This window comes from Notechis scutatus, chromosome Z (assembly GCF_049901735.1).
Source record: "Notechis scutatus isolate UNSWTSFEM ecotype Mainland chromosome Z, rNotScu1.2, whole genome shotgun sequence".
Taxonomy (NCBI): Eukaryota; Metazoa; Chordata; class Lepidosauria; order Squamata; family Elapidae; genus Notechis; species Notechis scutatus.
The window spans coordinates 22,582,372-22,597,126 of NC_142025.1; the positions used below are offsets into that span (position 1 = coordinate 22,582,372).

Here is a 14,755-nt window from a genome sequence, read left to right on the forward strand (position 1 = left end):
TCCCATTCACTCAACTAGAATGAACTTCTGAAAATGTATCCAAACGTATCACAAAGGAATTCTTTATTGAGATGAGACAATTCCTGTAGGAGTTCAAAGCAGTATCTGAGGTCTCTCAGCCATACATGGATACATAAGGGAGTTTATAACCCCTTCCCTTATCTCGATGTCTATTTAGTGAAATAAAAGCCAGTATGTTAATTCCTCCCCACCCCTCTTGTAAGGAACGATCTTTTCACAGTTTCCCAGGGCATACCTAATTTCCCCCCGCCCCCTTTTTAGAACGAACTATTCAAGAGATTCCCAAAGTACAATCTCACTGTGGAATTTTTATGACCTTCTCATCTCCTGGTTGTGCCTCTCAGAGGTGATAGTTCTGGCCATCTGGCTTTTCTCCCTCCATCGTATCATGTATGGGTTATACAAATTTGATATAAGATTAAATATATTCAGGTTACATCAAGAAAGGATTTCTTTATCAGCCTCCCCCCCCCTTTTCTTCTTCCACTGAAGAAATGACAGATACATGGATCTGACAGATTGTCTGTGTAATAATACTCCTGTATTTGTTACTGTCTCCCTTCACCAGGTCATAGTGATTCTTACTAAATCATGATACTTGACATGACTTTTTTTTACTGTCCTATATTAGATTGATGACTTCAGGGGTCATTTGATTACTGCAATATGGTTTATGCTGACCTCTCAGTTCTGCATGGCTGTCTTTCATGTCAGTGGATTGGCTTTTTGATTATACTGCTGTCCGCTAGTGTTACCCACAGAACAGTCACAGGGATACCTTGATTATATCACTAGACACAGCTTGGAATGAATCTATTTATAGGCAACACTACTAGTATCCAGGGCATGATTGAGAGATCACTGTGATTAGTCTGTAGGTTGTACTGGGCAGTAGTGCCCAGTAATAGGGTCAAGAATCCCTCTGCTGAGATTGATAAACAGCTGTGCAGAGCACAAAGTCACTATGAACCATCATGAGATGCCTCAGAGAAGCTGTGAAGAACCTCACAAGTGGGCTGTCCTATTAAGATCTGCCATAATAAAATGAGGGGAATAAGGAGCAAATACAGGTACATTTCAGAGATAACTGTTATGGAGGGAAGTTCTTGAGAGGAAAAAGAAAATCCCTGGATCCAGACAGTTTTACCATGCTTTTATAATGAAGACAATTGCTATATATAATGAGGGACAATTGTACCGTATGGTCAAATTGCTGGTTATTGATACAAGAAGCTATCTGGCGAACAGTTATTCCAGATTAATTTTTATATGGTTACTGTATATCATCTATTTAATGTGGGATATATATGTAATTTTATATCTTCAAGAAACGTACCTTGATTTGCCTTGGAATAAGGAAGTCTTTATGAGGCTCTCTAAAATAATTAATTCTTATCTCTAAGAAACCAAATCAATGAAAATATCAAAGACATTAAAATGTTATGATAAGATCAGTTCATACTATCATTATAAAAAAATAATGTAAGAATAGTAGATTGTAAAAGACATAGTTTTCATTATTTAGAACCTTAGATCTGATTAATCTCACATATGTCTGTATTTGTCTACTTTTATTTTGGTATGCTGTAATGCAAGAGTCTTCAAACTTGGCAAGTTTAAGACTTGTGGACTTTAACTCCCAGAATTCCTCAGCTAACATGACTGGAGGAGGAATTCTGGAAGCTGAAGTCCACAAGTCTTAAAGCTGTCAAGTTTGAAGATCCCTGCTGTAATGCAAATAAAAATGGGGAACTATGCCACTGTGCACAAACATTTAAAGGCTTGTAGCATTCTTATTTGGGGCATCTCTTGTAGATTATTTTTAATAAGAATAAATTGCAGTAGACAACTGTCTAAATTTGCAATAAATGAATCATGCAATATTTGTAATGGACAATTGCTGTGAGTTGTTTTTTCTTAAAAATAAAATGGAAATATTTTGTCCGTATGGGAAAGCGTTTTTCTAAGAAGACAGAACACTTCCTGAAATTTCTTGTTTTAAACTTGTGTATTCTGAATTACCATTATAACTATAAACAGAAATGACTGAATTTAGAAACACAGTGAACAGTTCATTATTAATTGGAAAGTTTGTGTAATGATATAATTTATGTAGGCAAAATTGTTTTATGAAGCACTTTGCTTAAATGTTGGTTATTTGAAAAAAAAACTACTTGATACTCTAAAACTATAATATGCTATAATTAAGATTTTTTTTTCTGAAAAATTGTTTAGCTATTTAAATAGATGTTGAGATAAAAAATGTTAGAAACCTACACTTGTGAGGGTATTTTTAAAGTTGTTTAGCCTAGTAATTTACCTCTCCCTGTTATGGGAACCACTAATTAAAATAGGGCGGTCTTCTTGCAATGTTAGATGGATCATCAAAAAGTTAAAATCAAATAGCAATCTCCAACTACATAATAAATTGCATTGATTTGCATTGATTAACTATTATATAATCTACATAATCTATAGTTTTTTTATTACCAGTGAAAAGGATCCCTTAAAACAGTGGTCACCAACCAGTAGGCTGGGGACCACTGGTGGTCCATGAGAAAATTTTGGGGGTCCGCAGATAAATATCACCCTGAAAGTACCCCCCATATATAGATATAGATATCTATGTCTGTCTGCCGGTTTGTCTGTCTGTGTGTCTGGACTTTTTCCCTTCAACTGAAAAGAATGAACTTCTGAAAGCTAGATATTTCAAAAGGAATCCTTTATTGAAAGGGAGTGAATCCCAGCACTAGTCAAAGCAGAGTCTAAGATATTTCCAGGCATACAGTAATAGATAAAGAGAGTTAGAATCCCTCCCCTTATTTAAATGTATATTTAGTCAAACAAAGAACCAACATGTTAATTTCCCCCTCCCCTTCTCTGGAAACGTATCTTAGGAGAGTTCCCAGGGGTATCTTCCAGAGCTGGAATTTTTATGGTTCCTTCTCATTTTGTTTTTCTCTTCAAGAGGTGATAAGTTTCTAGACATCTGGCTCCAATCCTCCAGTTGTATATCAAGTGCAAGTTATACAGAATCAATATAAGATTTAATATATTCAGATTAGATCAAAAATGATTACTTGCACCAACTCCCCCCCCTTCTTCCATTGAAGAATGGCAGATACACGGATCTGAATAAATATACATATACACATACACACACACAAACACTTATACATACACACACACACATACATACATACATACATACATACATACATACATACATACATACACAAACACACACATGTTACACCACAAGCCAGTGTCCCTTAACATCTCAAGTTCTATTTGATGTTCACTTCCAGAACTCAGAAAAGGAAGAAAACAGAAGCATTCATGCAGATTCTTGTCACCCTCTATAAACATAGACAATCTACCTCAGTTGTCCATGCATTATTCCAGGGGCCAAATAATGGTGCTCTCATTTTAAAGGCAGCACTAGAACAGTTGCATTTCTTACTCAAAAGTAAGGCGTTGGTGAAAGATTATTTCAGAGCTAAATGCATGTTACTGTTTGTTTCCCACTTTGAGTTTTCCACATATTTATGTGAATGTATGAATGTTATTCCATGTATACCAGGTGGGGACTTTAGATCTGTGTTTTCTTTTTTCTTTTTAATCTCAGGATGCCTTCCCACTTTCAAAAAGTTACTGCATTGGGTCATTGTTTCAGAAAAAATTTCCTTACCTAAATAGAGAGAAAAATGACAAAGGTTAGGCAAATAAAATATTGGGAACAAGAGCAACTTCCTTCCATCAAGCAGATAAGCAGCTATTAGCATTCAGAAGGATGGGTTTAATGTTTTTTTAATAGTTTTATTATTAGAAAATATAACAAAAATGTTTCAGTCTGAACTCTAGTAACACTCAAAAATAGTAAGCTAATATGTACCTAGTAAACTGGAATAGATTAATTATAGTATTAATTATTTGGAGGCATCTGTTTCTTAAACACAAAATTGCCAGAAATAAGGATAATCCTAAAGTCTCCCCATTTTTGAGATAGGTGAGTAAAGCCATTAAAATGAACTTTTTCAAGAGTCTATTTTAAAAAAAAATCTACCATCATAAGAGAAAACATGAGGCACTTACAGATTTTCCCAGTTTTACAGATCTTTTAAACGAATGTCATATATCACCAGTGATCTCTAATATAAAATTTCAGACTTTCTGAATTTGTTTGAATATCTGGATACATTTTACATTACAAAGAATTCTGGAAAAGTACAATATATGCTAAACTATTAATCTGGTGGGAGCTATTATTCTAATTCACTCCTTACAGTAATTCTTAAATATTGTTCATATTGTATCTAAGAATGTTAACCATTTTGGAACTTTTCTGCACCACATTTTAGACATAGCTGTGTTATTTATATTGCAATTTTACACCAAAAAATAGATATTTTTGTTGTTCCACAAGTCACTTTAACAAAAAAAAAGTGGGGGGGCTTTACTCAGCACGGAATGTAAATATATTTTTCTTATAGATATTGGAACATTTGAAGGAAAGACATAGTAAGATTACTGTACATTTTATGTTAAGAATTTGAGTAGGCTTTTTCTAAAGGGATAGAATGTTTTTACTTGAAAGTATTATTGTGAAATTTGGAAATGACTACTTAAGATGTTCTAGGGACATGCATCATGGCTTATATGAACAAAAATGGCAATAAATAGTAGGTTTCTTCATAGCATCTTTGTCTGACATTTGAAAACTTCCTACCTTCTTTTCTCAGTTTAGAAATGTTAACTGATGCATCAGCAAAACATAAAAGATAAACAACAAATGAAGCAAGCAATTAAAATAATTGAAACTGTCTCTAGACAGCAGTTTGTTTAAAAGGGTTTAAAACACTTTTGCAGCATAATAAAGATGAATGTTTTAAAAAACCCTGGAAAATAAAAAAGTGTTGTCTAGCACAAAAAAGACACCTCCTATTTTAGAGAACCTGCAACTAATGAGGGTATTCCTAGTCAGCCACCTGCTCTTCCTCTGTATGCAAACACAAATTGAACAAGGCCTCCAAGAAAATTCTGGGTTTCTGTAATTAATAGAATTAACAGAGTAGATATTTAGATTCTCTAATCTTAAGCAAGCAAAAAGTTTCTCATCTTAGCTAGCATCTTGAATTGGACCTGAAAACAAAATTGAAAAATAGTATATAGATGAAATGTGTGTATGTGTGTGTGTATCATTTTTTTTTCCAATTTCACACTTTTTTTTGTAGAAACAAATAAGAGTCTAAGACTGTGGAAGTGATGATTATAAATCAGTTTTAATATCTAATTTCTTGCTAATATAGAAATCCTGACTAAATTCTGAAGAATAAAAGATCACAGAAAAGTCTGTTTCTTTGTTATATTAGTGATTCACATGAAGACAGGACCAAATAAGAATAGTAATCTTTATGGCTTGGCATATTTCTCATTTACATTTAGCTTTATTGTTACATATTGAAATTAGTAACTGAAGTTGGTGGCTGAGATTCTCACTTAGGTCCGCTGCTGAAGTGGAAAAATACTTTGTTCTGATTGGTTGACTGGCTGACAACTCCCTATAAAAGGCACACAGTCTGCTAGGTTGTTGCTGTTGTTTGTATGAACAACATAAAAAGATCTTTTGCTGAAATCACTCTGGCTTTGCTTCCATTCTCACCCCAAATCTAACATTGGTGAGGAGGATGGGATCGGATGGAAATTGAAGACAGAAAGAGCTTCATGGTTCCACTCAAGAACTGAGATCACAGTCCCACTCAAGAGCTGAGCACCAGAGATGATTCACCATTCGCTGCAGCACCATTCATCGACCAAAAACGCGTCAGCCCCAATTGCCTGGGCTCTCATTGGTCTCATGGAAATGGCTACAATAACGCTGTTTATTCCGTACATCCCAGCCTCTGAGACATGGGACTCATACATCGTCCACTTCAAATGCTTCCTAGAAGCCAATGATTCTACTGGAATCTTGGAGAACAAAAAAAGGACATTGTTCCTAAGCTACTGCAGCCCAGACATTTTTGAGATAGCCAAGGCTCTCCTTGCTCTGGTAGCCGTTCAGACAGTACCATAGGACATACTGCACAACAAGATGAGAACTCACTATGTGCCCAAACCAACATGAATTGCTTGTTGACATGCTTTCCACCATCCTAATCAGGCAGAGGGTGAATCTTATCAACCAGTACGTTGCTGCCCTTTGGAAAGCAGCATTGAATTGTGAGTTCAGAGACTTAGACAACGTCCTTTTGGATAGAGTGGTTTGTGGAGTGAGGGACATCACATTACAGAAGCGTTTACTTGCAAAACCAAACCTCAATCTGCAGATGCTGCTTGATGAAATGTCAACCCAATCAATGGCTGTGATCCAGAAATCAAACAGCCCATCATCATCGTGCAAAACAGTTGCAGTGCACCATGAAGATATGGAATACAGAGTACAAATGATGAGGAGGAGGACGTCAATCAGTTCAAATCATAAAAAAGGCAAGGTACAGCTACAGAGAAGAAACAAACAGCATTTGTGGGTTGTGGCAGCAACCACCCTAGAGCAATGTGCAAATTTAAAGACACCATCTGCTAAAGGTGTGACAAAAAGGGATATTTAGCCAGAGTCTGTCGTGCCAGCCAACCTACAAGACAAACAGGCCCCAGGAGAACACTACTCAAACAACAAAATCATGGAGAAGAATGTTTCCCCATCTCCAAAGGCACCTGCTGGATAGGAACAATCCTTGGGCAAGCCAGCATCGCCTATTCAAAAAATACCTGTCACCGTCATGATCTAAGATTCCCCTTGTCACATAGAGGTGGATACCAGGTAGTCCATGACCATTGTTTCCTGGAGCATGATAAAACAACTGATGCTGATAAAGCCAACTGAAGTATCGTCATCTTCACCTCTGGGGATTATCAAGGAAACAGCATTCCTGTCATTGGAAGCGGAACCTTCCAAATCACATTTAAGAATTTTGTGGAGTCCCTGCGGCTGATTGTGGTAGATGACTCCCTACCAAGTTTTTTGGGACTGGACTGGTTTTCATCTCTGGGCCTGGGAGTTACTGGCATCAACTCCATCACTGACCCTGATATTGAGGCCCTGATCCAGGAATTTGCTGATGTTTTTGAAGGAGACCTGGGCAAGTATATGTTTTTGCCAAGCTAGACCTCGCCCAAGCCTACCAACAACTGCTGGTTGACAATGCTGCAGTTGAAGCACAGACAATCATAATACATCGGGAAGCCTTTAAATGCCGTCGGTTGCAGTTTGGAGTGAGCATGGCACCAGAACTGTTCCAGAGTCTAATGGAGCACCTTTACAAGGCATTCCAGGCATCGTGCCTTATTTTGATGATGTTTTAGTATTGGCAGCTGATGACAAAGAACTCCTCAACCATCCTGAGAATGGTACTCAGCCAATTCCAGGAGATGGGTCTTAAAATAAAGAAGAAGAAAAAATGCAAAATAGCTGTACCACAGGTAGAGTTCCTAGGCTACCTTATCGATGCCTCAGGGTTGCACCCTACAAAGGCAAAGGTCCAAACCATCCAGGAAGCTCCTATGTCCAAGAACAAGACTGAACTCCAGGCATTCTTGGGACTTCTAAATTTTTACAGCGTTGTCTTGCCACACAAAGCTCAACTGGGTGTGGAGGGCGTGGCCAAAAGGGCCTGTCAGAGCAAAGTTCCTGCCCTTCCACAACCGGCAACATGTCAGCTCAACAGGGCTGTTTCCTTTGGGGAATTGAATAATAGTTCTGCAGAAGCTGCGGCAACCAGTCCTGGAAGCCTTGCATGTAGGACACCCAGGCATATTAAGAATGAAAGCACTTGCCTGCAGTTACATTTTGTGGCCCAACCTGGACAAAGCCATCACTGATGAATGGGTCACCTCTTCTCAACTGTGCCAATAGTTGAGGCCAGCAACCCCCCTCCGCTCCAGTGCATGAGTGGGAAGTGCCCAAAACACCCTGGTCAAGGGTCCATATTGATTTTTTGGGGCCATTCCAGAGTCAGACAGACATGGTGGTCATTGATGGATACTCCAAATGGCTAGAGGTAGTACTAATGCCATCAACCACCTCAGATGCAGTCCTCAAGGCACTACAAAAACTATTTGCAACCCATGGACTATCAGACATCCTGGTGTCAGACAACAGGCCACAGCTCTGAACCAATTTGAACTATTCCTGGCATGACCTGATTGCACCATTCCATCCTGCTAGCAATGGGCAGGCATTCTGCTTCAGCGCAGAATGACTTTTGCCCCTCTCTGCAGCTGAACAGTTGCCCCCCCCTCCCGTACCAATGCCACACTCATGCTGGCCATGCCCATTCCCCAGGCTTATTTTTGGGGTAGGGGTATATTATTGCCATCCCCCAAAAATTTAGGATTGGCTTATTATTAAGGTGGGTCTTGTTTTCTGAGAAACACAGTACATAGAATACTGAACCGGCTGAATACTTCTGCTTATTTTGCATTCCACTTTATCTAGATATGTGTGAATAATCTCAGTAGGTTCATAAATCAGCAAAATTGCTTATACTTTTTATACATAAAAAGCAGAAACATACACACACAAATATTGCATTGTTTACTGAGTGTAAATTAGTTGTCTCTTTGTGATATATTCATCAACACAGGGAAATCCCATAGTTTAGAAGAAATACATAGATTATTGTTATTTCTTCAATAAGAGCAATCTTTAGTAAGCCTTATTACTGCTTACTTGTGTTTAAAGATCTGTAGACACATTTCCTTATAAAAAAGGTTGAGGTTGATAAATATATAATAGAAATATTAGAAAAACAAGCAAAATCAGCATTAAAAATATCTTTGTGGTTTCTGTTCTCTTTGCATTTATAAATAAATGTCTGTTGCCATGAAAATAGGAGTTTTTAAAACTAGCTTTAAACTATCACTGCTATGATATTAATACATGTAATATTTAAGAGAAAATATGATAAAGAAAACAAATAATTTCCAAATTAATGACTACGTTTCCTGTGGATATTGTGATTACAGTGGTTGCTTGCAGGAAGATTCTTCCCTTATTTGTATCTATTCCAATAAAAATTAAATGTATGTCTAGGGTTTTTTTCCCGAAAAAGAAATTAGGCAGTTTTCTAGTCCAGTATGTTAGGTTGATATTTCTCTCTTATCAGTTAGTATTAAAATAATCATTACTCTCTTGTTACCAGAATGTTAAAACAGTAAAATAATTACTTCAAATGGCTTGATAAAATTACTAATCAAATGATTTTTGATTATTATCTTTCTCTCCAAAACAGCATTTTGGGAATGGTATCTGGAAGAATATCAGATCTGAATGTACTCACTAACTATCAAAGACAGATTACTCAACAAGTTTTAGTATGTAGAGTTCTACAATTTTAGTTACTTAGCTTCTGGCAAAACATGCATAGATTAAAAATTGCAAAAATTGTTTCTGATACAAAAATATTGTTCATAATAATACATTAAAATATAATTACATATTAAAATATAATTTGGCAAATAAAGTGTATTTTAATATATTCTTTGTTATCTATCTATCTGTCTATCTATCTATCTATCTATTTCCTTTGTAGCTGAATATCGTGAACATAACCTCTTCAGTGATGGATTCAAAATGAGAAAACTGTGCAAATTTTGTGATGTTAAATTGACAACCTGTACCAATGAAGGTCATTGTTGCAGTAACTGCAACATCACTTCTATTTGTGAACACAAAAATGAAATCTGTGCAGCTGTTTGGTAAGTACATTGTATCTATGTGCAAGAATTGGCATTTGATTTATTGGGTTGGGTTTTGTTTCATTTTAAATTTGTCTCTAACTTCCACTATACTTTTTGATTATTATGTCAGTTTTCGGAATAAAACCAAGCTTCAATTCATTTCAATGTAATATATTGAAATTCTTACTTCTTATATTGCATGAGCATAATTTTCTTGCAAAATTAAACAAATGTATCATTCCGAAGAAGGGGGCCTATGTCGTTATGATCTAACATTCAGACATCTAATAGCAAGTTCCAGTTCTTTTGGAAACAGAAGCAAAGCAGATGAGTTAGAATATAATTGCAGTAATAAATCAGCTTCAACAGTTTCGGTACATGCCAGGCCTCACGTAGGCTGAAAACATGTACCAGGAACAAAGAACATCAATCAGCAACACGACACTATGAGCTGCTAACTGGACTGCAGGCGCTGATTTGCTACTTTGTACCTTCTAAACTGACCATCTAACACTGTGATTTGATGCTACTATGTGTCCACTAACATTCCTACTCATGTAACATAATGATTGGATAGAGTTCACCGCTTATGACGTATCACTATGTGTTTTTAATAAAAGAGCTTCCCGAGCTTGTGATCGGGGCAGCTCACCCGAGATAGAACCAGCCTGGTGTCTTTCTTGATGCATTCGACCACCCAGTGGGAAGCCTTCCAAATGCGGAGCAAGGCCGCATCTGGTGACCCCGACATGATCCGTTAAAAGAAACGGGTGCGTCTGTCTTCGACTGCCTATCTCACCCGGCCGGACGAGCCAGTTGCAACCCAGGGACGCCGTCTCGTGTCACGGATCCCTCCCCAGGAATCTTCTGCAAAGAAGACATCCTCCCTTCAGGTGAGTATGGGCGGAAAGTTCTCCAAAGCGCAGATAGCACATTTGCAGGATTTAGGAGAATTAACGAAGAGCTCAATTCTTATTCTTAGGAATCAGGGCAAAACGCTCCCGGTTCCAACAAAGAAGGACCTTATTACCCTTTTGACTTACATTTACACACAATGTTTGGCTTATCCGGAGAAAGGGTCCTTGAAAGTCTCCACATGGCAACGTTTGGGTGACTATTTTCATAATAATCCCAGGGCTCCACCAAAGATTCTGACCACATGGCGAATAGTCATGGAATGTTTAAAAATCCATGGTTTAGTACTGACCAATGCCCCCTCCCCTAAGGAGGGTCCTCCTCCTTATACAGCCAAAACCAAGACTAAGGACGCTCTCCCGTTAGAAGCTTCCTCCCCCACTGCTCCTGAACCCACGAGTCCTCCTAACTCAAATCCAACGGAGGATCAGACACCCATGGGAGCGATCGCGCAAGCCATGGCGCGGGGACGCAGGGAGGGCTCTCTTACCCTGGAGGAGCTCTCTGTCCTGTTGAATATATAGGGGATGGAGCCGGAAATTTGGTGCCTAGACTTGAACCTTTACCCATGAAATTAATCAGAGATTTAAAACAAGCTGTGGCCATGTATGGCATCCAGGCACCATATGTCAGAGGCTTCATTAACACCATCAGCACCTTCTTTTTATGTTACCCCAAGATTGGAAAGATCTTTTCCATATGGTACTGACAGGACCGCAGTATGTTGTTTGGGAATCAGACTTCCGCGCCGAAGCCGAGAGATTTGCCCGCGATCGTGGCGCGGCCGCGAGAGCGGATCAAATTTTCGGTACGGGCCGATTTACGGACTTAACAGCTCAGATGGCTCTCCCACAGCATACTCTTGCCCTTATCAGTATCATAGCGGTCAAAGCCCTTGACAAAGTCGATGATCCTACCTTTGGCATCATAGGATCTTTTTCAAAAATCACTCAAGGCTCACATCAGCCTTATGCTGAGTTCATAGAGGAACTTCAGAAGGCCATTCAGAGACAAATCTCGAATGAAGAAGCCCGTAAAGAGCTTCTGTTGAAACTGGCCGTTGAAAATGCAAATGAGGATTGCAAGAGAATTCTGCAGCCTCTATCTGCCCGAGGGGGGGCTTCCCTCTCGGACTATCTAAAAGCTTGCAGAATCGTGGGAACTGTCTCCTACAATATGGAGCATCTGGCCATGGCCTTGCAGCAAGCAGGTTCTCAAAACAGGCCGGCCGGAAACTGCTTCAATTGTGGGAAGCCAGGCCACTTCAAAGCACAATGTAGAGCCAGGGACAATACACAAAACAACACCAAGCCTAAAACGATATGCCCAAGGTGCAAGAAAGGGTACCACTGGGCAAACCAGTGTCGCAGCAACATTCCTCAGCTGCAGGGAAACTAGAAGAGGGGCGATCAGCCAGCCCCGCTCCAAAGGCTGACTCCATGTCTTTCCAACTAATTGCCTCCGAAGATATGGAAATCGATATTCCAGGCACTGTGTACTTTCTTCCCACACACCTGAAAACGATCCCTCCTGCCATGACACCCCTCATAATTTATCCCATCCGAGACCTCATGGCAAGGGGAATCATTGCATCTCCGTTTCTGAGAGATTCCGATGACTTTTCCTCAGTGGCCATGGCGGTAATTGGAAATACTCCCACAAAATTTAGCAAGGGAGAACTAGTGGCAACCGCTGTTCCGGTACCTGTTAAAACGGCTGATGCTTGGGCATTTACTGTCCATCAAATGGTGGAACATGCCAGGCCTGTGTTACAATTCACAATCCGTGACAAAGCCTTTTCGGGTCTCTTAGATACTGGAGCTGACATAAGTGTCATCCGAACGGCTGAGTGGCTGGACGATTGGCCTTTGGAAACTGCCCCAGCCGTTTGGGGAGTGGGAGGAGTTCAGCACGCCCACCGTAGCAAACACTGGCTACCGGTGAGTTCCTCTGATATTTCTCGCACTGCCTACCTCCAACCCTTGGTTCTTCCGCTACATACTAACCTGTGGGGCCGTGATCTTATGTCTCAACTTAACGCAAAACTCATTATCGATTAATGGAATCTTTTGCTAGAATTCCACTGCGGCTACAATTAAAAACCACAGAACCTGTCAATGGCCCCTCACGATCAATGGCCCCTCACGATAGACAAACTAGAGGCCCTGCAATCACTTGTCCAAGACCAAATTGTCAAAGGGCACGTTGAACCATCTGTCAGCCCATATAACACCCCCATTTTTGTCATAAAGAAAAAGTCAGGAAAATGGAGGCTCTTGCATGATCTAAGAGCCGTCAATACAATAATAAAACCAATGGGGGCGTTACAATGTGGTTTTCCAAATCCCAACATCATCCCTGAAAAATTTGATCTCATGGTCATAGATTTAAAGGACTGCTTTTTTTTCTATCCCCTTGCATGAACAAGATCGCGCCTTATTCGCTTTTACACTACCTCGTTTAAACAACTCCTCTCCCTCCTCCCGCTTTCAGTGGAAAGTCCTACCCCAAGGTATGCTCAATAGCCCCACCATGTGTCAACACTATGTCAATAATGTCCTGCTACCCTATCGTTCTGCTTTTCCACAATTTCTGGTGTATCACTACATGGACGATATCCTTGTTGCCACTCCTGGCCCACCGGGTACGGTATTCACTTCATTTTCCTTCCTGAAAGCCGTTCTTGCAAAAGGAGGTTTGCATATAGCACCTGAAAAGGTACAAGTACTAACTCCATATGCATATCTGGGCTATAAAATGCTTTCAACTACTGCCTATCCTTCACTCCCCTCTCTGTCTCTACCTTCTCAACCCACCCTGGTTCAACTTCAGCAATATCTGGGTACTGTAAACTGGGCTCGACCTTTCCTGTCTTTAACCACTGATATTCTTTCTCCATTGTTTGAAGCCCTTACCTGGGGAAAAAAGCCTGCTGACATAATATCCTTGCAGCAACCTCAACTTCAAGCAATAACTCAAATAGAAGAGAATATTCGAAAAATATGGGTAGACAGAGCTGCTGCCAATACTCCTCTAGATATGGTCATTTTAGCCACCCCGAGGCTTATGACCGCAGCAGTAACTCAAAAGGACCAAAAACTCCACATCATAGAGTGGATCCATCTTTCCCATACGCCACGATGCTCCATCACTTCCAAATCAGCTCAATTGGCTCAATTGATCATAAAAGGCAGGAGCTGTGCAAAATTGCTTATGGGAATAGATGTCTCCACACTTTTTATCCCTTTTTCGCTATAAATATGGGAATCTCTATTCCAAAACTCCCAGGAAATTCAGTTTGCCTTAGCCGACTGGCCTGGACTAGTTTCCTGCCACCCGCCCGCTGATCCACGTTTTCAAATCATTCGGACAATACCCATCTCTTTCTCCTCTCCCATCAGCAAAGAACCTTTGGTCAATGCTTTGACTATATTTGCTGATGGCAGTAGGGAACAAGGGGCATGCGCTTGGCAAAGGAATGGGGTGTGGCACACTAAAACCACCCCTGTGCAGACATCGCCACAAAGGGCTGAGCTTGCTGCAACCATATTAGTCCTCCAGAATTTTAACAAACCCCTCAACTTGATCTTAGACAGCCTATATGTTACCCAAATAGTCTCTACTATTCACGATTCTTACCTCTCTCCCGCTATTGATAAAAACCTCCTCTCTCTTTTTGTTACATTGCAACGCCTTGTTGCACAGCGCCAGCACCACCTCTTTGTAGCACACATTCGCAGCCACCAACCCTTTCCAGGAATTCTCCAGGAAGGCAATGATGTGGCTGATCAAGCGGCTGCAGGTATCATGACCTCACACACATTAACTCCTTGGGAGAGCCATTCATACTTCCATCAAAACACTAAAGCTCTCATGAAACATTTCAAACTTACTATGGCCGAAGCCTCAGCCATTAGACAGCAGTGCCCCACCTGCAGTCAACAAGCCCATTCCATTCCCTTAGGGGTAAATCCCCGCGGGTTGAAAGCCTGTGAAATATGGCAAATGGACGTTACTCAGTTTCCTCCATTTGCCCCCTGGAAGTATCTGCATGTCACAATTGATACTTATTCAGGGT

General features: G+C 39.9%; 1 protein-coding gene across 2 annotated transcripts in view; it reads left to right on the forward strand.

Annotated features, from left to right (window-relative positions):
• Window positions 1-14,755, forward strand: part of TGFBR2 (transforming growth factor beta receptor 2) — a 66,689-nt gene that overhangs the window by 13,647 nt on the left and 38,287 nt on the right. For both annotated transcript variants that reach the window (XM_026681338.2, XM_026681336.2), the window contains exon 3: window positions 9,615-9,780. In XM_026681338.2, coding sequence (XP_026537123.1) covers window positions 9,615-9,780 — 166 coding nt within the window. The remainder of the gene's footprint in view (window positions 1-9,614; window positions 9,781-14,755) is intronic.